At 41.0% G+C, this 24,093-nt stretch overlaps 1 protein-coding gene across 4 annotated transcripts in view; it reads right to left on the minus strand.

Moving 5' to 3' along the window:
* Positions 1-24,093, minus strand: part of cdk14 (cyclin dependent kinase 14) — a 207,006-nt gene that overhangs the window by 102,317 nt on the left and 80,596 nt on the right. For all 4 annotated transcript variants that reach the window (XM_069143464.1, XM_069143465.1, XM_069143468.1 and 1 more), the window contains 3 exons: positions 19,421-19,515; positions 16,108-16,170; positions 255-378 (listed from right to left, as the gene is read on the minus strand). In XM_069143464.1, the coding sequence (XP_068999565.1) occupies positions 255-378; positions 16,108-16,170; positions 19,421-19,515 (282 nt within the window). The remainder of the gene's footprint in view (positions 1-254; positions 379-16,107; positions 16,171-19,420; positions 19,516-24,093) is intronic.

Here is a 24,093-nt window from a genome sequence, read left to right on the forward strand (position 1 = left end):
GTAGTAATAACTGTATGATTAAATATTGTCATTTTACCCAACACCAATCCATTATTGGCGAAAAAATATTTTATTTAATTATAACCGAGACACTTAAATGAGAATACAAATCCTCAAATAATGTTGGTAATAAATGCATATAAAAGTTGCAGTAACCTTTATTATCACTGCACAGCGGGGATATTTTCTTTTCACACAAACTTAACTCTGACAGATACACAAAAAAAAGAGCATCTTTTGTCAAGCCTACTCACCAAAGTCTGCGAGTTTGAGCTCTCCGGTGTCACTGATGAGCAGGTTCTGTGGTTTCAGGTCACGGTGGAGGATGTACCTCTGGTGGATGTAGGACAGACCTCTCAGCAGCTGGAACAGGAAGAGCTGAAAAACAACAGACAAACAAGTGAGCAAAGGGAAGGATCTCCAACATATCTCTACATACAAGACACATCTGATAAGAGAAGTACATTTTTTCATTACACTTTAATAACCATCCTCCCATTTGTCTCCACTTTAATCTCCTTCTCTCTGCTGTGGCACATTAAACAGAGCGAGCGTCGACTGCAGAGAGGTGTGGAAAAAACAATTCATCACTAAAGTGGTGTGACTTAGCTCCAGTCTAAATGAGAACAGGCATGAACTCTGCGTTATTTAAAAAATAGATCAATGAATCGTTGTCTTCCTCACAAAGGCCCACATACCAAAATCAATACGGAGTCATCAGTCAAGAACACAGACACAGTTTCTTCCACATCAATGAGAAACGGCTGTATTGACTGGTCGAAGGGAAAATACTGAGTGTTGAATTAAACTGTCTATTCCTTCTTCAACATGACCTCATCAGTTCATTAATTATGACTTATGATATGGTTTTTCAATTTTTCTTGGCATAGAATGGTCTGTTGTATATCGTGGGAGTGTTTCGGAGATGAGATGAGAGAAGAGGTGGCAGCAGAGAGGTGTGGATGTGTGAGAGATGCCGCTGAAACACAGCAAACATACTGCAGCCTACTTTTTATTTTGTGTAAACGGTGACAAATAAACTGCACAGAGCCTTAGAGGACTGCAGACAGCAGGAGGGAGGAAGGCGCTGCAGCGGAAACATCAGTGACCTTTGACCCAGAAGGGACGTCTTTTTTCATTCCACATCAAACATTGTCTTTAGGTGCAGTCTACCCTCCAGTTTACTGTAACTCACTGCAGTCTTTCATTGAGGATTACTTCTGTCTGAAACATTTTCCTGAGGATTAACATCCACATCTAAAAATAAATGCACTACAGACCTGGAATCTGAAATATTTTCACAAGCATGGTGCAAGGTGTGGCTTGACCTGAGGAATGCACAGTGAAATGTCACCTGTTTTAGCCTTTTTCAACGTATTGTTTTGGGTTTTGCCAGCCACAGCTACATCAAACTTATCTCGTGCAGCAGTAGGCCGATGTTTTCATCAGAAAAGTGTCTTATTGGAGGACAGGAAATACTGTAAATACAGCTAAACAGCTGTATTTACAGCTGTATAACGAAGTTCTCTTTGTAAACACAAAGAGAACTTCGTTAGGTGATGTTGTTGTATGTCTCTGTCCTGTTCACAGCTTTTCGCACTGCTGCCAAGTGGCCAAAAATATTGTGTAGCTTTAAAAACCTTTTAACAGTCTTTGAACCAAAACAAAGCTTAGTAGTGGTAATTTCTGATTTCTAAACATGTTAATATGTCTACACTGTCCACTGCAAATGATAGATGGTCTGCACGTATACCGCGCTTTGTAACCTGAGCCGTCTCAAAGCGCTTTTACAGTTTGCCTCCCATTCACACACACATTCACAGACACACACGGTGGTAGTAGCAGATCGAAAAAATAAATAATCATAAAAGCCTGCGGAAACATCACTTTAAAAATTAGATACAGCCACGTAGTAGGGAAGTAAGAGCAAACTCTGCAATGTCGGCATGGTAACATTCGCACAGTTGCATTAATACTAGCCGACCAAGTAGTTTTGGCGTGGAAACCGAACCCAACTGCAATCACTTCTCCAAAATAATCAGGTGTTTATTATTTTCACTGTGACGAAGTACGTCAAGCACACGTCGCTGGAACTCTGCAACAGTCAAACTAGCTGTTCTGTGGTAAATGTGAGAAAGAGCGGATTCTATAGGGAGCTTAAGATGCTCGTATATGTTGTGAGTGGAAATCAACATATTGTGTTGTTTCCATGTGTTGGTTTCACCTTTAAGAGAGATCCCAAACAATTATTGTCTGCTTTTTCATTCTGTTATGTTTTTCTTAAAAAAAAAAGAAAAAAAAAAAAAGGTCGACAGCAAATTCCTCCGTAAAAAAAACAACTTGAAAATCATGCAAATGTATGACTGCACTTTTGCTGATGTCTTATAAATAATGTTAAACTGCATTTAAATTTACATTTTTACAGCCACAGTACAGTTTCGCTTCACTGCTGACATTAGACACGGCTCCCCCTGCCTACAGTGCTCATCAATCAAAATTGCATCCAAAAGTAAATAACTTTTAATATATTCTTATTGCATAAAGTGTATCTGGGTATGTCAGTATGAGCTTTCAAAAATAACAAACAAAATCCAAAAAGTCAGAGCTACAATAAGCTTGTTTTTCCGCTGAGATCTGGCAGCTCATCACCACCCCTCCACCCCACCTCTGCAGACATGTCAATCAGCAAATAATGAGACATGCACCAACCAGCTCTCCATTTTATTACAATTCCAGCATTCCCCTCTCACGTCTCTCCTTTCACTGATACTATAGCCTCGGCCAATTAGGCTGATTGAAGCGCTGTGGAGTCCAATCACGGAGTCATCAGGTCAATGGTTTACTGTCCGTGCACTCGGCAGGTGAGAGATGAAGCACAGCACAGAAAATTTGCATGGGAAATGTGTGTTTACTCATGTATATCAAACACACTGACCCTGTTAGGAGTGCAACCGCACAGTAATGGAAGGAAAGAAAAATCACTCGATTATTCTCTTCAGTCAGCGATTCGATTCAAACATCAAACCCGTCTTAAAAAGAGCTCTTTATTCTTTCTCGTCTTTGACTGGAAGCGACTCAGCTCCATTTGCATTCTAATATTTGAAGGAAAGTGAAGTGCTGAGGGCAGATGGAGGAGACCGTTTTCACAATAGTGATAATACTGAATGATGCTCTCAGGACAGTTTTCGAGTGAAATTACATATTTTAGAGGCTGTTAATACGTGGACGAGTGAAACGGACTCAGCAGGCTCAGTGTGGACATCGCAGACATCTGTTCACCAGACAGATTCAGCCAACCATAATAAGTGACAAAGATGTCCGTCTGGGTGAATGTACCGAGAGGAAGATGGCAGCTGAAGGTGTGACTGCATCGATTAACCACTGGAGCGAGCAGGAAAATAAAGACAGCTAAGTGTCACAGACACACAAAAAGAAAAAAAATATTACAGATAACAGTTAAAAAAAAAAAAAATTGCCCACAGGAAAAAAAACAGATGTTTCTGACAGTTTCTGAGACTGAGGGATCACTTGTTTATGACCATTGCTGTGTTCCAAACTTGTCACTAGTCACAGTCACTAGTCTGTACCAAGTTTTAGTATAGAAACATGCAGTGCACTACAAGTACCAGGATGATACACTCAAAATGGTCCAAAACAGAAGTGTGAAACTTTGGACACTTTCCACCCTAAACGGTCGCCATCTTGGCTACATAGAGGAAGGGGGCGGGGCCACCGACCTAAAGAATTTTCAAATTAAGACTTCTGAAGAAGCTGCAGCTGTTCCTGAACACAAAGTGTTTCTTTTCCACTGCTGCTGCTCGACAGAAAGCAGTGTGTTTATTGAGTGTGTTAAACAGAGGACACGAAAACACAATTATTTCTGGGTAAAATAATGAAACTTGTTGATATTTTGGCAGGTAATATATTCACATGCTGAGGCTATTTCCTGTCAGTGCAGAACAGCAGTGTGCGATTTGAAACAACACCACTCTGTCAAAACTTCCTGCCCAACACATGTAAGAGTCCGAACATGTAAGAGCAATATTTGTTCGTGTGGGAAGTATGTCATCTGGAACACAGCATACTTTTCTAGAACAAATGCCTTCATCTTTTCCTGCAGCGCTCCCTGGTGTGTTGATAGGTGACTACAATTTGTTTCAGGAATTCTGATGACATCAACATCAGATGGGTGTAAACCTCAGTAGCTGTGATCCTCTGATAGAAGATATTGTAAAACTGTCTTCATGTGTAAAGCCAGTAAAGAGTGGCATTAGTATCTAACAACACCCGGTCATTTGCTGCATAGTAACACAATTTTAAGCTCAGTGATTGAGTGTTTCCTTCTGCAATGCGCTCTGGGACTTGGCCTCTCTCCCAGAGTTCTTCTGAATACAGTCTTGTACCTTTGACTTTTTGTACTTTTTAGTTTTTTTCAATGCTGCATCTCATTGTCTAAGTGCAAGTGGAAGAATTTAACGACTATCAATTCATTAGAAATGCTCTATTATCCTTCCATCCAACATTAATAGGGTGGATCAAAAGGGGTCAGAGACTGCTCCCGTTCTGCATGAATGGAGCGCAGCCCTGTGATGTGCATGGAGGACGGGGAAGCTACAACCTTTGTGAGTAATTATTCTGAGCTGCGTTGCTTGATCAAAAACAACACCCGAGTTATTTGTGAGCACTGGTACGTGTGCGTTTGCGATTTCACCAGAGACATGACCAGAAATCAGAGACCCTTGAAATGCTTCTGAAAATCTATGCCAATGAAGCAATGCACAAAGTGAGTTTTAAGGATGGATTCTGGTTTCAAGAAGGGCAGAATGTCACCTGCCAAGACCAGAGGAGGCAGGTCACGTGAGTAGCACAAGCAGGTGGTTTTTCTTTGAAATTCACAGGAATGTGCACCGTGAGTTCGTCCCCCAGGGTCAGACTGTCAACTCCGAGTTCTACTGTGAAAGTCTGAGGGAAGACATTGGCTGCAAACGACCTAAAGTCGGGCTCTTAAACATGACAAGGCTCACAGCGCTTTGAAAACAAACACGTTTATCGGCCTCAACGACAAAACCGTCGCAGGACTTAGACTCCTGCGATTTGTTTGTGTTCCACAAATATTTGACACAAAATCTGATGTGAGGTCTCTGCTCATGTCAGTGGTCACATAGATGTCTGTAACACAGGTGCTAATGTTGATCATATAACTTGGAATGCTTACAAAGGTTTACGTTTCCCTTCTCCATGCACATCACGGTGCTGCACTCTGTTGTGCTAGCGTTCAAGCCACAGACTGTATATAAAAGTGGACGTAGCATCCAGGGCTGAAAAATGAGGCTGATGCAGAAGTGCCTTAAGCTGCAATACCACCGAGTGCCACTAGAGGTAATAGAATTTCTAAACGAGTTATTTCTGTGTCCGTAGCTGAAGTCACTCCTTCTTATAAGTGTTCTGGCGGTCCATCTGAAAATAATACCATCATTCATTAGAAAATAAGCTTCAAAAAGCTGTGTTTTTGTCTGTTTGATTGACAGGCCTATAGCGCGGTCAAGTTACAGCTATCGGGGGGCTGCACGTAGTATCGTCAGGTTTTCAATCAGATCAGTCAGATTAGTCAGATCCACCGCTCGCTCTCCCCCAGCTCCCCCAAATATGGTCACTCCCTGCTCCAAACTGCACCGAATTAGCAAAATGACGCCGGCCAAAATCCAAACTGGAGGCTTCTTTGCGGCCGTTCACAAACCAATGAGGTAACATCACTGTTGGTAGACGGCAAATCCTAAATGTCAAGGCTTTTTTTTTTTTTTTAGGGGGGTTGGGGGGGTGTCCCGGTAACTACCAACAGGGATTTGCAGGATGTACTGTAACAAGTCTGATCTGTGGTGGCTCCACCTCATAACCTACAGGGCTGAAAGGATCTGAAACGTTGAGTTGTGTTGGGTGTTGGGTTTCTTCAGTGGTTCTGTAGAGTCCATGCCTTGGCAGGGTGCAGCCCATTAGGCAGGTATGTACATAATGGTTTGGTGCATCACTCTAATTCTGTCATTAAAGAGGAAAAAACACCCTGCAGGGTCTCCAGTTTATGTGTGCATGTGTGAGAGTCTCCACTTAATAATCATGATGCATTATTAGTTCCTAACTGCAGGAGAAATAAGCCGTGTGATCATAGTTAAATTAGTCATTAACATAATCTATCACCTGAGGAGTGACCCGACCGCTCGCACAATGATCCATCATCAGCACACCAATAAACACACTGCCAGTTTTCTAATGATCAAATACTTATTGCCATCATACCCAAGGCACGGAGAACTCTCCATCAAGATAAGCATGATGAAAAAACGTGTGAATTGGATCGCCTGTGTCTTATCTATTGGTATAATATGGGGGAGTCTTTCTCCTTTGTCTGATATTCAATGTGCAGCCAAGCATGAGGCAATGTATCAAAGTGACAGCAATACACTGGGGTTCAGAGTTTCATAGATTCACCAGGACAAAAACATCGTAGAGTAGCTCAGAGGAAATGAAAGATACTCTGCTTTAATATGGAACAGCATGAGTTAACGAGCATCAAGATACTAAGACATGAAAACTGACTGATTTGGGACAAAACGTAACACGTCAAACCCCCACAAGTGGCAATACAAAGGGTTGACAAAGAAGAGCAAACACTTAAAATGTGTCTGTCACTGGGAAACAGGAGTGTGCTCACGAAACTTAATGACACTCTGCACGTTAAACTTTTAGTTTAAAATAAGTTTGGTTTAAAATAAGATAGAGGACATTGCTAATTACCATTCAGCAGAAATTCCAGCTGAAGGAAATGTGTAGCCTGTTGCGAACAAGAACCAGATTTCACACCGTGAATATGGGTCTGGAAACTCCATAGAGAATCGTTTGCAGTTTTTCCATCCTACTTGGTGTAGACCTGCGGTTAATTTTAACCAATCAACTCGCGCCGAAACCGTCCGACACTCTGCCACTGCTGCAACTACCTACTGGGTCCACCAAAGCGTGTTTTTCTGAGTAAAGAATATTTATTAAATTGTTTTAATGAACATCTACAGCTTGATGAGGTGCTGAGCGTTTATTCAGCGCTGAATTTTCAGTGATTTTTTTTTCCAGTATATTTTTTGAGAGTTGAAAAATATTAGTAACTGTCACCGTCCATCCAATCACAGTAAAGGAGGGGCAGGACAAACGCGGTTAACCACCAACTCTGCTCACTGATTGGTTCGCCCTTCAAAGTGGCTGTGCAAACGCTAATACGAGCTGACTGTTATCACAGCGAAGAAAACTGAAGCTTTGAGCCACAGTTGGCAAAGCCAGGCTAGGAAAATTTACCTTGAAGCCGAAATGTGTGCAGCAAGATGTTGGAGATGTTCTACTAGTCTGCTGTGGCCAGTGCATTGTACTTCTCCGTAGTCTGCTGGGGGAGCAGCATTGGAGCCGGAGACACCAACAGACTTAACAAACTTAACAAAAAAAGAAGGCCGGCTCCATCATTGGCTGCAAACTGGACAGTCTGGAAAAGGTGGTGGAGAGGAGGACGCTAAACAAACTATTATCCATATTGGATAATCCGGACCACCCTCTTCACCACCTGCTGCAGGGACAGCGGAGCACGTTCTCCAATAGAGTCCTCCAGCTTCGCTGTCACAAGGAACGATACAGGAGATCATTCCTGCCGACTGTAAGACTGTACAATAAATCACCTCTGGCCAAATCCATCCTACATCAATAAGACATTGCACTGTTGTTTAGTCTAGTTTAGTTGAATTTTATATGATATATTTTATTTGTATACAAGTTGTATATAATGTGCATTTTAATTTTTTCTTAAATGTATTTTATGTATTTAATATTTTTACTACCTCTATTTTACATTCTATAATGTATTGCTTTGCCTTGCACATGCTGCTGTAACTACAACATTCCCCCTTGCAGGATTAATAAAGCCTCTCTCTCTCTCTCTCTCTCTCTCTCTAGCTATCTATCTATGTAAACCTTGTGGTGTCACTATAGAGAAAACATTGCCTGTATTTTCATAGCAAATATCGATAAATATATTGTATATCTCCATACAGCCAACATATATCGGGATAGGACTTTTGGTTTGTATTGCACAGCCCAGACTTTCACCTACCTCTAAAACCAAGTTCCCCGATGGAACAAAACCGGGAAAAATGGCCCACAGCTGAACCTGCTGAAGTATATTTCACTTTGGCAAAAAATGGTGAACTATTTGAAAAGACAAATTCTATGTGAAATTGGAGAAAGATTGCAGTCTTAGACCTTTTCAGACCAGACATTAATATATTAATGATGGCAGCAGTCCACTCAGAGGAGGTCCTGATTTCGTGCTGGTTGACTGTACTCACTTACTGGGACATTTGCTGGAGCTGAGCCATCATTAACACACCTCTGCTGTGCTTTACCTGCTGTGTGCACAAAGTGTCGGCTGTCGTTAAAAAGAAAAAGAGTTTCCCCATTTCAAATTCACATGATTTGTACCGTCAACCATGAACTAACTTCACACAAGAACAACATCTCATACTTTCTTTGTTTCGAAGAAATAAGCAACACGCATGGCAGCAGGAGGTTCGATATACAGGTTGTTTTAGGCCTTTCAAAGGAAAACCAGGGCTGTACTTTTGCAACAAAAATGCGACTAAGAAGACAAAAACCACAATCCCCAATGGATGGCGGTGAAATCTGTGAGGGAAAGATACAATTAAGTGTTAAATGGAGTGAAAAGATGCTACAATCTGCCGGCAGGCATGAACAAAGCCCTCATCTTTTCCACTAAGCATCAGGACAATTTTATTGCCATGACTCAAGCAACAGCATTACAGAATTATCTTAGCTTGTTTTAATGTGCAGCTGTGTTATACTGCATGTCTTCCGTGTGTAAATATATTTCAACTGAAACGTCAAAACAAGAGCGTCCAATGACCTGGACGAAGTGTGTTTGATGTCACCAACCAAAGCAAACTTCTCCTAAAGCTTTAACACTGATACTAGAAACCACCACCAAAAAAAAAAAAAAACTAAATATATCCTCGACAGTGATTCTTCTTCAGACTGAACTAAAGACTATGTTACGGCCACAATATCAGTGTATTTTACTACTGTTTTATGTGCTTCTTCCCACACGAGAGAAAGTACAAGTCCAAAACTGCAATCATTTCCCGTCAACTTGTAAAGTCAGCACTTTGTGAGTTAACCACAAACAAACTGATAAACAGCAGCGGACACGTTCCAAAATAACCAAGCAGAAAAGCTGACATGCAAAATGGAATATAATTTATATTTCTCCATTATTACAAGTGTTGTAATAGTGAATGTAAAATCCTCCCAGAGTGCTTCAGATGTCTTTAACTCAAACGGAATGAGTGAGTGTTCAAAGAAGTGTGACCTCTGCACACTTCAGCACATAGAGGTGGTGAATGAGGGCTGAGAAAAAAAGTCAGTTAGTGTCTACTGCTAAAGACTTGAAAAGATATGTATATACACAGCTATTCAACAGATACAAAGCATTGAAAGATAGTGAGTGACCTTAATTTACAGCTAAATAACAGGAATTAAAGGAAATAAGCTTGAAAATACAGAACCTGTTGAAAACAGTGTCACCATGTGATGCTCGGCTTTCTCCACCACCGTGCATCAGATTATTGCTGCGTTCACCTGTCCTTGATATCGACATGGCACTGATGATTAATGTGCTATCAACCACTTCCCTTGTAATGTCATTATAAGAGAAAATGCTGGCCAATACTGGGCTGGTAGACATGATACGTGGGTGTCGGCTTCCCATTGATCTATGGAGATGTCACTGACTTCAACTGACTGCGTACAATCTAATAAGAAAAGCACTTCAGCAGCAGCCTGAATGAGGTCATACTCACTTGTGTTCAATTACAGCAGCGCCACTAACAAACTGCAGTCGAGCACGAGGCGAGGAGAGTTAATGGTGCTGCGGAACAAGACGGTTTCCAGCACATTTTTACTCTATACACACACACACACACACACACACACACACACAGAGCTCTGCGGCTCTTGACCACTAAATTCATGAGCGCTGAGCGTCTGAGTGCTCGTCTCTGAATGTTAATTTGATCTAGCACCAGTGGAGGCACTAATGGCTTTTATGTTGCTGATTAGTAAATAGGAGGACATGTGAGTGACTGCACTTCCACACAGTTCATCATAAAACACACCAACAACACACATTAACCCTCTTCATGGTGCTCATGTTCAGGTCTGTGTTGGTTCATTGATGAAACACGAGTAAAAATCCTAGAAGCTGAGTCCTTTGCTGCAAAGCGGAAATATGCACATTTGAATACTTAGAAAAGATTTTGAGTGAAAATTATGGTCATGTTGTGAACTGACATGTGCAGCTCAATTTAAACTATTCAAACTCCTTTACCTGCAAGACATTATGTGAATAAAACGTAATGAAAACTTAGCAGCTACAGTCTTGGTAAATAAAGTTTTGGATTGTAATTTTTGAGAACATAATAGTTCTAATAGAAGAAATAATAAATATAATTATCTTTAAAAAGCCCCATAAGCAAAATCATTCAACTGACCAAAGTCAATGTCACCTCATTACATTGTCCTTTGGCTTCATGAGCTACAATAAACATGTCTTTAAGTTTCTCACAAGCAACCGACGTCTCACTTTTTGAGGTTTGTGTCTGTTTAACAAAAGCAGAATGTTTGTGTTCACTTATATTTGTTGGTTTTCATACTGCTGCCACTGTTTTCTCTAAATCCTACCAAAGATTATCAATGGGATTGGCATTCAGTGACTGTGATGGTCATTCTCCCCTCAGCTTTTCTTTAAATAACACTGCCATTACATTCAGACTAAGTATTAATAGAAAAAGCTTCCAACGTGCTCCAACATGTATCTGAATTTATTTTTCTTACAATACAGAACAAACATTTTGCCATACAAATGGGTCGGGTAGTTTGAGTGAAAACAGTTTTATAAATCATCAATAACAACAAAACAAAGCTAAAAAGCAAAAGTCAGTGTGTGCACTTTGTGTGTGTAGTTGCTGTGTTGTGTCTTTGTATTGTTTCAGGCTCTGGTTTACTAATCTGTGAGCTGTCACAAGCTCACAATCACGACTCTCTGCCATAGAAAGACAACTGAAGTCATACATCTCTCATCTTAGACATCTCTCTGCTCGTGATTTTCTATCTCTGCTAAAAACCGCAGCAAAAATAACTACTCATAATAAACTACAGTTTAATGTATGTGCAACAGCACGGCTTTTGGTTAATCATACATTAGTTTATTTTATTTTTTTTATCTTTTATTATGTGGTAAGGTTTTGTAGCTTGGGGTAATCAGCTAACTAGGTTATCCTGTTGTGTATGTGTAGATACAATTTTGTCAGTTTGGGTTTTTAATACATTTTACCGTCTTGTGCCAAACACTGTAAGCAATCATTTAATTCTCATACGCTACATGCAAATTTCATTGTGACTGGTTATTACCACCGTTTTTATAGTGATAGTTCTGTGCTACTTCCATTACATGACTGCACAGGAACAAAAACCACACTCTCACCAAGAAGTAGCAAAGTCAGCAGGAGCCAAGTAACACCTCGCTCTGTTCTCTCAGAATAATCCAGAATTATCTCGAGCCGGCTGCTGTCAGCAGGAGAAACACTTAATAATGACGTAAATCCTGAGAGGCAAAAGGTATGAGCTGTTACATAACAGATGTAGAGAGAACTGTCCCTTTCCTGCACCCCCACCACATGGCCTCATTCACTCCATCATCATCATCATCATCACTCCATGTTATCAGCGGCCTCACACAAACAGGAACAACCTCCCTGAGTGAGTTTATGTAAAGTTATCGAGGAGAGGAACGATCTGTCGTACTGATTCTCACCTTCACCAACACATTCTCACAGGATTTCAGCTCAGTCATCAAATTAACTCATGATACTGTTTGAGCTGGTTTGAGTCTGTAACCATCTAATTGTGGTTTAAGTTAGATTTAAACCTGCAGTGTGGGAGTTTTGTCTCCCCCCTCTGTTAGCGAAAGTAATTACAAAAGCAATTTTGACGCGTGCTTACATTATTCTGCTTACTCCATCACTACTGTATAATGAGGAACACATAACGTCACAACCCCAACAAAATGACACATTTCATGATCTACTTCCATTGTCCATTTCATCCGATAACATTTGGAAAGTTTAAACGAGCCGCACGATGAATTATTTGATCTCCATTCAAGTTAGCATCGGGCAAACTCGCAAGTCAGCTGCCTCGGCCAGCAGAAGTCTCTGGAGCCCACAGAGCATGCCCAGTATCCATTTATATGCCTATTGCATGGGAATGTCTCACCAGACACCAGATTCAAAAACTCTTTATGCAGTAAAATACAGAGAAATGTATCTGCCAGTGATAAATGTGAGAGCTCTATTGGCAAGAGCTCAAATATAACAAACATTTATTTATATGTAAAAGTGTGAATATGGGTTATTATTTAATGGTAAACTTTGATTGGAAAATATCTTTTCTTCAACTCCCACCTTTCTGTTTAGCGTATTGTGTGCAGAGAGTCAGGCAGAAAAGCTATATGGCACTTCCTCTCCAACTGGCTACAATAGAGAGACCATACGTTGCTCTCATAACTAAAATGAATGTTAAATCAAATTTGGTAAAGTTGCAGCTCGGAACATTCACGAGCATCCGTGTTTACTAACTCATCAATATAAGGCTGTTAATGCTTGTACTTTTTATTCAGCAGAAGAAAATGTCAGCTTTTGCTGGGAGTTTTTCAAATCACACTCTGGCCTGAGGACGGGTCAAGGGAGATTTATTGTTTATTGGCCTCAGTGGTTAATGTGCTGCTGAATGGAGAGTACTGCTGATGTCTACCATTAGCTTCCATTCAAATACATGTGTAACCTTAAAATAATGTGTCATCTTAAGAGAATTATAATGCCTAGAAGTTCTGTCGTGTTTGATTTGACTGAATTGGTCAGTATGTGGTAACGCTTTGTCACAAAAGCTGTAACTGAAGCTGGTTTGAATACTCCGGTTCTGATATTCATGTTAAACACTAGTATCTTGGTTACTGATGGCAGCGTGCTGCTTGTTCAGGCGTCTGTGACATCCCTGTAATCTTACAGGAACGTGACTGTGGCTGTTGACCTGACTTCTTCCATGGTACGTGCTGGGAAACTGGCATCCTGTAAGCTGTTTACTGCAGAGGCCTGTTCTCTGAAGCAGGTTCAACATAACCAGGATGTCTTTGTTATGTGGCTTTGCTCAACCTACCAAACATGACCGCACTCGGAGGTTACACGAAGGCAGTTATCAACTCTAAACTCAGGGTTTCCTAATCCAGCGTTGAACACGGTTAGATAAAAGAGGAGGTGTATATGACCAGTCACAAACATGGACAAGTCTACTGGCAGCAGAGCCGTTATATTTTAGAAACAAAGTATAATATTGGAACAATATGAAGGTAAACACGTAATCCAGAAGAAAAGCAGCACAGTTGCAGCTGCTAAATGCAGGAGGGAGAGCTGGTAATATTACCAGGCTTTATTATGAAGTCCCTCGCTGCCTTATCATTAGAGCATCTGATTATAATTACATGTGTGTATTCCAGTAAATGAAAGTATTTTTGATATGTATTTTATCGAATCAGAATCTCATACAAGGAATTTGTCTTGGTTTTTGGATGTATTCACCACAACACCAATAAGAAAAAAATGTAGGTGATATATCAATAAGAGAATTATGTACTTGTTCAAATGTGCACTGTATAAACAGTATGTGTAATATGCAATTCAACACGACAAAGAACCCTAATAACTGTGTTGCTCTGTGAGATGTGATAGTTTACAGGTGTGGAAAATAAGATTAGTCTTTAGATTTTAACATGATGTCTATTCTTGTGGCGTGTATAATCATTTTAGCCTCATAGTTTTAGATGAAACCCCGGCAGTGTCTAACAGACTGGTGGGCAAATAAGAAATACATATAAAACAATTCAAAGCAGAAGGTAGGCATCTTTCATATCTTATAAATATAACAAGTACAAGGTTTGAGTGCTTCAATCAGTCTCTAGTGTAGGATTTCATCAGAATACTAAAGCACAGTGAAATTAAATCTATATCTCTCATTAGAATCATCAGAGGAAGTTTACCGGAGTCTGAAGACTCGGCCCTCCAGAGGACCTCTGAGGGATGTTCTCTAATTGGTGATGACATTTTCCAAGAGCATTGATTGATCAGTAGGTGGTGCTTTTATCCCTTTTGATCTGTTATCTGAAACTTAACTTACATCAGAGCAGGTTAGCTCGGCAGAATTGGTTACCGTGGCGATCTATCCCAGTACCAGTTTTGCAGTCCTGAAAGTCCAGGATTAAGCCTGCAGTTACCTCACTAACCATAAATCTTGCTTCGTAGTACAGGTCTTTGATCTAAATCAGTTTGTTGTAGCTGTGATCAGTCTTTGAAGTTAAAACAAAAAATTCCAGTACTCCCTTTATTCACATGTCGGTGTGCTTATCGGCTGCTGTCAGCAAATCTTAATTTTAATTTCTATGGTGGCTAATACTAGAAAATGTTGCGGATGTTCATGACACGCTATACATTTATTTAACCAAGAGGACGACCTTGTCAATTACTACAATAATCAAAACCTGATATATGACTGGACCATGTATGAGATGGAAGGCTTTTCATTTCACATTTTGGCCATTTATTGATGACTTCATACAGTTCTGATATGAACTGCAGAGTTCATAAGAAACCGTACACAAATAGGGTTTATATTATATTAGTGATTATGTGACTCAATATTTGATAGTAGCATACACTCAGCAAGCAGGAGAGCTTTTTGGAAGACAAACAAGACGGATATTTATAATGAATGGGATATTTATACACTCACCGTAGGTTCTGAGGTTAAACTGAATTATAGCAGATCATGCTCTTGCTGATGCTAAAGTTTCATCAACAGATTCTTTGCTGGACTAATGTTAGCTTGCTGCACCCGGTCGGCATTTCGGACTGTTCAAGAAGGATTTGAATCTCTGCTGTGTCATCATATGACTTTCTTTGGTTTCCCTGTGTTCTCTTTTGGAGGCAGGCCAACATTTTTGTCAGGTTAATATAAAATGACTTAGAGTAGCCACTGACAGACAAAAAAAGAGGGCAGGTGACAACGGGAACACTGTTTGTGCTAGATTAGATCAGCTGGAGGAGTGCATGCTCTAAACTCTGAACTGCTGTGATTGATTGTTTAACTGTGGATAAATTGATCCCTAACCCGAACTTTAATCCTCCCACAATGTGAAAACAAATTACCTGTGGAGCCCCTACCGCTGATCCAATCTAGGAAATAAATATTTTGAAATTAAATTTTATTCATATTGCGCCAAATCAAAACATGATGCATTTCAGTAAGGTGGAGATCATACAACACATAGCATCAGCCAAAAAAAGACTGGCAGTTTGTGAGAGGAGCTGGTAGAAGTGCTGATACTGCGTACCGGTGAGTACTGGCCCATTTCGAGCACTAGCTGTGACACTTATAACTGAAGTTCATGACCTTTATCCGCATACTTTCATGCACTTGTAGAGATGTTCCTAATAAAAAGCTTAGTGTTGATAATCCATGAGCAGTTCAGCTAGTCGCACTTTCTATTTCTTAAAGTAAACAGCTTCCTGTTTCTGGTTGTAAGTAGGAAAATGTTGGGCTGTATTTTAACAATTTAAGCACACAATCTAAAGCTCATGCCACAAGTGAATTTAAGGTGTGTACAAATCCCTTTCTGCAATTGGTGGAAAATCGAAGTGCAAAGTAAGGCACATAGTTCAAAGGACTTGTACATCATCTCTTCATTAATCATAGTTGAGTTCTGGACGTTGGAGAATCACCTTCTATTCCCTTTAAAAGTCAGGCACGCTTGTGACTTAATAAAGGCCAAGTCGTAGGAAAGAATGGAAGATCAAACCCTTCTTCTCTTTCAAACGTAGGGCGCACATTTCTAGCTTGTAAGACAATGTACTCTTTGTACAAAAGTTCTAGTGACGAGCGTAATTAAGCTTACTGTACCTTCACGTTGTCTGGATAGAGCCCCCCAGGGTGTTTGTCCATGTACTGACACAGGTCTGTGTGCTGGAAAACAAAAGCAAAAACAGCAGAATGTTAATGGAAGCTTAATGTGCAACTTATCTCAATATCAAGGTGATTGTGTGTCGTTTGTATCAAATCTGAGCCAAAACGGTGTGTAATTACTTGAAATGAGGTACTTCCAAATGCAAAAATCAGGTGCAGTACATCCTTTGTGTTCCCTGATGCCAGGAAGAGAAGTCTGGTTTATTTCTTTTAGTCGAGTTTACCATCTGTGCTGAGCTCATGTCCTCGCTTAGTGTTACACTGGTCTGCTCTTTGCCTCTGTGCTTTGTGAGCAGATTTCTGGATCGAGGAGCCAATGGCTAAAAAAAAAAATCACACTGATATTTACAATCTCACTGATGCCTGCACCAGCGGAGCCTCTTCTGCCGAATAATTCACAGAGATGCCTCCACAACACGGACATGCCTGTCCATCTTCCTCTAAACCTCATTCACCATCTCTGTTTCCATCTCCTCGCTTTTTATTTCCTCCTCTACCTCTCTATAATACGTGTCATTGTTTCCCCCTGTCAGCTGTCTGTCCCCTCTCTTTGTGTGTTTCATCCTCTCCCTGTCAGTCATCATTAGCTTTGAGCAGAGAACAATGAACGGATTTTTCTGGCTCTGTATGTAAAACAGCACATGCTGATTACAGCGCAGCGCACAGATGATATATCAACATTAAAGCAGCAGTCAGACACATTTGTAAAGCTGGGAATTTGTTCATTTCAGTAAAATATATAACCACTGGCCACCTGGTTGAATTAATAAATGAAAAAGCTAAATAATCCTTCATATTCAAAGGACTTAGATTTCCGGAGTTCAGTGAAATTTATAAATAATCAGAGAAGATCCTGTGAGGAGGGTTTGTGATCCTTCTGTTTAAATTCTAAACTGATCTTTTCTCTCGTTAATTCAAACCCAACCTGCGGGGCTCCACTCGCATCTCAGAAGCTGAACTTTTGACATATGTCACACCTACCAACAGGGGGCAACGCTCTGTCTTCAGGCTTATCAAATGCAGTGGAGATGGAAAGCTGAGTAAGCTGGTTGGGAAATCCGGTTTCACTCAGCAATTCAAGATCAAAGATTGACCTGAATATAAATGTGACCATCAGAGGCTGCTGTCAGTTGGTACACGGAAAAGGATAACAGAGGATCTGTACTCTGCTCAACCTTGTAGTTTCTGTTATCCAGGTCTGTCCGCAACTCTGAGGTCAAAACTGTTTTAGTCGAACACTTTTACATAATTTCCTTGAGTGTGTGGAAGATAAACTATGTTGAGCCAAGCAATAATTCAGTATTATTCTTTGGACGTTTAATGGTTTGGGCAGGATTGGAAACAAGAGGAAAACACACAAGTTTACATGGAATTTTCACAACAGCAGAACTTTATTGGTTATTTTTTTTCACTTTTTTCTTGCTAGAACACTGGACTACTTCATAGTGTGATAACAACAGGTAAACTGGATGCAGAGGCTGAAAATGTTTTTGTGGGAATGAAGTGAAGTTCCTGCTCACTGCCCTGCCACAAGGAGATGTTCCTGAATAAAGGGTGAAACCAGTGACTGTATATAAAAGTGGACGTAGCTTCCGGCTCTGAAAAATGAGGATGATGTGAAAGTGCCTTAAACTGCAATACCACCGAGGGCCACTAGAGGTCGACTCCAAAAACCCTACGGGTTCATGGGTAGGTATATACTTTATTAATCCCCGAGGGGAAATTTTTAATAGATAATAATAATAATAATAATAATAATAATAATAAATAAATAAATTTCATAGACTCCAATTCAACTTCTCTCATAACATTCTCTTCCGAGTTATCTTGGTGTTGTTAACTAAAGTCACTCCTTCTTATTTGTTTTCTGGAGGTCCATCTGAAAATAATCTCGTCATTAATTAGAACATAATCTTCAACAAGATGTGTTTTTTGGGGGCGTGTCTGTTTGATTGACAGGCCTGTGGTGCAGTCAGGTTACAGCTATCGGTGGGCGGGACGTAGTATCATCGGGTTTCCAATCAGATCAGTCAGATCCACCGCTCACTCCTCCACAGCTCATCCAAATATGGTCACTTCCTGCTCCAAACCGCTCCAAACTAAGATGGCGACGGACAAAATATGAACTCCGGGCTTCAAAACGGCCGTTCACAAACCAACGCGTGACGTCACTGCTGGTTGCTGCTTTCATGGAAACATCCATGAATGGTGGTCCCAGTCTGATGACCCTGCAGCTTACCAAAAGGGCCCTTGCAGGGTTGCCGCAGGTCTAGAACATTGCAGGCTTGAAGTCTACCCAAGAGGACATCAACCGTGATGTCACCCATTGGTTTGTGAAATGCCATTCTGAAGCCTCGTGTCAATCAGAGACATCCTCCCAAACATATCGCTTTTAGAGGCCTAATATCTAATTAAAGATGGAATTATTTTCAGATAAACTGGCAGAAAACTAATAAGAAGGACTAACTTTAGCGAATGACACGATAATGACTACTTTGTATTTCATAGAGAAGTTAAATGGAAGTCTATGGAGCCAACCTTTAGCAGCCATCGCAGGTATTACACTTTAAGACACTTCTGCACTGGCCTAATTTTCCAGACTTAGAAGCTACATCCATATTTGTTCACAGTCTATGCAACTACCTATTTAAAACAAATATAAGTCAATCATGCTTAATAATCAATAATATAATTAATCTTAAAATATACAATATCAATTGATTTACTGAAAATGTGCGTTGGTCAGTTCCAGTACTGTAGACTGGAAAATAACATGCTTATTCTGTTGAGGTTAACAGTACTGTTGAGTCAGAGCTTCCCTACAGGCCATAAATACACCAATAGAAAATTATTCGCCGTCATTTGTGTCCGCAGTATTCGACAGGACAGTTGTGGAAACAAGCTAAAACAGTGACCTTCCAATAAAATGGTGGACTGGCTTCCAGCCTCTGGTGGATCTGGCTGGCATCCTATGGCACAGAGCAAAGAGTGGAAAAATACCGGGCTGCTTTAACATTCTTCAAGTGCCCTATAACCAAGAGTATGCCAATCAAAATATCCACAGCTCATGTTTCTGTGGGCTGAGTATTAAAAACTGAAACTCAATCAGCAAGCACGCGCTGAGGTCAAATCAGTCAAACCAAAGAAACACACGAGTGTTGACCACTGTTCCCCTTTAAAACAGCTTTATTTCCAAAAAACAGATTCTCAGTCTAATTTCAGACTTCTCCGGTCAAGTGTGCAGACTCACCACATATTCAAAGACGAGAGTCAGTGTTTCCTTGGTGTGGATGATGTCATGGAGGAGCACGATGTTGGAATGCTTCAGGCCTTTAAGAAGAGATGCTGCAGACACAGATCAGACAAAGAGTTAATGTCAAGCACATACTGAGATACCAAAGGACTTGAGCTCTAACATCTCTGCCTTCATTAGCTGCATCATTACAATGTCTCAACACATACCGGAGATTAAGAAAAGATTAAAACTGAAAGAGAAAATGCAGGGTGGATTTAGTGCTGAAAGTTCTCACACTCATTTGTCAACATATTTATGATGTCAGAGACTTTGTTAATTAGCAGCGAGGATGATATGTTGCGGAGATGATCAAATCTCCCATTATTTTACTGGCAAAGCTTATGGAGTATTACTGGGAAAAGTGGGGGTGATCAGCGCAGTCGGGGACCGACTTCAAATACATTCACACTCTGCAATCCTCGTCACACCTCGAGTACAGAACAGAGAGGATTGTGCAACTAATAATAGAAGCCATGCTAAATGTGGTGGATTGTTCAGTTTGCAGGAGTCAGATTTGTGAGAAAATTCTGTATCTCCAACAAAAGGTGCAGAAAAAACACAAAATAAAAGTTGTTTTTTGATTCTTTTTATCACAAGAAATAAAAGTCCTTACTAAAACTTTAGTCCTAGCATGTTAATATACCAGGATTTTAACATTGATTTTCTTGTTTAAATGTCAGCGTACTCTTACTTTTACAGGTCATAGGTGCTTGCGTAGCGGCAACCTAAGAATCTACTGGTGAACACCGTGGTGAGAGAAGCCATCAAGCAGAAGAAAGAGGCCGTTCAGGTGTGGCTGGCCGAGAGATGGCCTACAACCGGGACCCCCTGCGGTATTGCGGGGGTACTGCAGGATATGGGTTCCAGGGTCGTTGTTACGAGCCATTCGGTCCCTACACAACCGCTGTGAGAGTTGTGTACTCAGGCCAAAGTTGAGTGTTGGCCTCTGCCAAAGTTTTCTCTTATGTAAAGAGACACAATATTGTGTAATATTGTTTTTGATTTCCATTGACAGGATTTTGAGGTGCAGCCAGCAGGAGGTGAACATCTGGTTTTGGGGTTCTTAGGGTCGCTTCTCTGTGGTTTTAGAGGATGTGGTTCTGTTGGTTGCTTCAGACCGTGAACTTCAGCATGCACACAGGTGGTTTGCAGTTGAGTGTGAAGCGGCTGAGTTAAAGTCAGCACCTCCCAGTCTGAGGCCATAATTCTCTACCAGAAAATGGTAAATGGTTGGGATGGATTGCCAGTACAGGAGTTTAAGTACCTCAGAGTCTTTTTCACGAGTGAAAGTAGGATGGAGCCGGAGATTGACACGTGGATCAGTGCAGTTTCAGCAGTAAAACAGGCGTTACACCAGACTGTTTTGGTAAAGAGGGAAGTGAGCCGAAAGGTGAAGTTCCAACTCTGACCAAAGGCCATGAGCTTTGGGTTACAACTGAAAGAAAGAGATCCTCTGCCGGGTGGCCAGTCTCAGCCCAAGAGATACGGCAAGGAGCTCCAACATCTGCTGCTCCTTTGCATTGAGGGCAGTCTAGGCACATTCAACTGGTAGGCAGACCGAGAACACATTGAAGGGATTATTATGGGAATGCCTTGGGATCCCCCAGAGGGAACTGGAAAATGTTGCAGAAGAGGGCTGCCTGGGCTCAGTTGCTTAGCATGCTGCCCCCGCTACTATACTCGGATAAATGGTGGTACTCTTGACTGCCCATGACATATGACGGGTTAGTTTATACGCCTCATACAGGTCACCTTTAATCACTACTGTATGCTCACCTGAACTTGGATTTTACGTTTCAAGCAGTTTTCCACCAGAAATGTTCCACGCAATGAAGGTCAAACTATGTCCTTCATTGGCATACAAACACTAAATTGTCATGAACATAAATTCTAGGGATTTCCCGGATTTTAAAAAAAATTGTACTAACTTGCATTCACATTAGATTATGTGTAATCAATAAATTCTCTTAAAACAGGCTCAAATTTAACAGCAGTGAAAGATACTTGTTCTAGGACTCTACACTCTCTGCCATAGACAGACAGTTAACCATACAGCTTAAGTTGTAGAAGGAAAGAAAACCACAGCTAAAGCCACATAAAGATGGTAAGCTAATCAAGTAAAGAAAGATAGTCAAAGGCAGCCGTAGAAAGGCAGCGGACCACAAAGTCATAGGAAGACATCTAAAATCATAGAAAGACAACTAACGACTAACAACTAATTGCTAGTTAGCTGCTGAGACAGACATAGCTATCCTTAAACTAAAGTTGCATTTTAGGAATTGATCCCTTCTTATCTGAAAATGAAAAATATGAATTCTGATGTATTCCTATTTTGGCTTTTCAGTTTTTTATTACACATAAATAAGGCAGCAGCTAAATCGGTTCATGGTGGGGAAGAAAAAACGGAAACAGCCAAACTCCTGCTAAAGTTAGTTATTATTATCATTATTACATAATCCACAAGTTTCAAGGTTGACTATTCTCAAGCAAACAAATCCGCAAGCAAGAAATTGAAGCCACAGTGAAACAATATACAGTGAGTAGGACAGGACCTGGTATGACAACTGCAGTTTTTATTATGAGACCTAAATGGGATTTTCAGACAGTTGCCAGTGTCATTAATTTAGCAAACACAAAGTTGTGTTCCAAGGGCACAGAGAAGCTGACAAACAGACCCTCCGAGAGCCGGCGAGTGATGGAGCCTCATGAATACATTCATCCTGTATGAATACCTCAAAGTTGTTCAAAAAGAATCAGATAAGGAGATCAAAGGCAGGACTCCTCTCAGTGAGCAGGAGGTTAGTGCTGCTGTCTGATACCTCAAAGATCCTGTCACCAGTTTGAAGATCCAACCCCCACCCTCACACACACACGCACGCACGCACGCACGCACGCACGCACGCACGCACGCACGCACACACACACACACACACACACACACCACAGCTCTGGTTATAGCATGGGTGTGTCTAGTTTTAATAAGCACGGACCCCCACACACACAGCTGTCCTCTGCTCTGGATTTATTATTTTATTCAGCAGCAGTATGTAACGCTTCACACATATCTGCGCTGGGAGCTTCCTGCTCAGTAATTGCTGAATTAGTTCAATTTGAAAGTGCCTCTCTGATCCGCTCACGAGGAGCATATGAACAGTGTGTGTGTGTGTGTGTGTGTGTGTGTGTGTGTGTGTGTGTGTGTGTGTGTGTGTGTGTGTGTGTGTGTGTGTAGTCCTGCATGGCTCTCCCTTCATCAGGTGTGGTCAATACACTGATCAAACAGGCAGCATAATTTTCTCATCTAAATTTAAATACCAGTTGTGTCTGTGGAGGTGAGTTTTTCTTCATTTTTAAATCAGCCAGTCAAGTCAAGAGCTTCAAGGGCTTCACAGACAACTGACAAGACAAACCTACAAAAAAAAAAAACACACACACTGACGAGCCAAAACGTTAAGACTGCCTTCCAAATATACTGTTCGTCCTTCAAATCCCGTCAAAGGAGATCGGACCAACCGAGGTCTGGACTCTACATGACCTCTGAAGGTGCCCTGCGGTATGGCACCGAGACTCGTTGACAGATCCACTCAATCATGTCATTTGTTTGTTGGACCTGCCACAGAATCACAACCCTCTCTTGTCAGTTCATGGTTTGTTCCTGCTTACACTTTTGGGAAACTCCGACCCAGTTGTTTGGCCATTGTGACGCTAACTATGTGAATCGACTGGCCACATTTATTGCCCAATACTTTGATTTCCAAATTGTGGTACGTGTGCCGCTGGTGGTATGTGAAGCTCCACCTGGTCGTACTGCTCAGGAGGAATATGGTGCACATTAAATGGCCTTTCAGCCTGATAAGTTATTTTGTGCACTCATGAAGGTTTGTGGGTATTTTAGCCCTCAGCACATTACGCCCTCTTCAAACGCATTACGACGGTCCAAATGTCCCGCTTCCAGACCTGCAGTCTGTATGAAACATGGGTTGGTATGAACAGGTGTTGACGTCAGCTTCTCTTCTGGTTTCAGGTCTGACTGCTCCACTCCAAAAGCTTGTTTTGGTAGTATCTTTAGTTTCGGGTCCTCATCCTGCTGCATCACCCAACTTCTAGTGAACTTCAGCTGGACAGACACTCTGATATTGTCCTGGTAGATTCATTCTTCTTGATGCTAGTGACCTTTCCAGGCCAAGAGGCAACAAAGCAGCTCCGAATCACTTTCTTTGGCAGTTTCAGGTGCAAAGTGATGTCTTTGCCACAGACATCAAGCTCAATGACCTGTGTCCGGCAGATTCATTAACAGATGTTTACCAGCTCCAGTGATTCCTTTGAGCCTACAATCGTTACTATGGGCGTGACCTCATCGACCATTCTGTGTTTTACTTTTGGAGTTTTACTTCTATAGAGAGAAGCTACAGAACCAAATTGTCTCCATTTATGGACAGTTTGTCTCACTGATGAATACCTAAAATAGAGATTACCTTGTGACCCTCTTCAGCCTTGTAAGTCGTCAGATACTTTTTTTTTTAAAGCATACTTAACATCAGCAGATGCTTCTTGTGAATGAATGAATGTCAGAAAGTACAAATGTAATGTAATGTAACAAGAACAACACAATGTTTTATGCGTTGTACATC

This window comes from Embiotoca jacksoni, unplaced genomic scaffold, assembly GCF_022577435.1.
Source record: "Embiotoca jacksoni isolate LCO1_2020_lvr unplaced genomic scaffold, fEmbJac1.0.p SCAF_11, whole genome shotgun sequence".
In the NCBI taxonomy this organism is placed as follows: Eukaryota; Metazoa; Chordata; class Actinopteri; family Embiotocidae; genus Embiotoca; species Embiotoca jacksoni.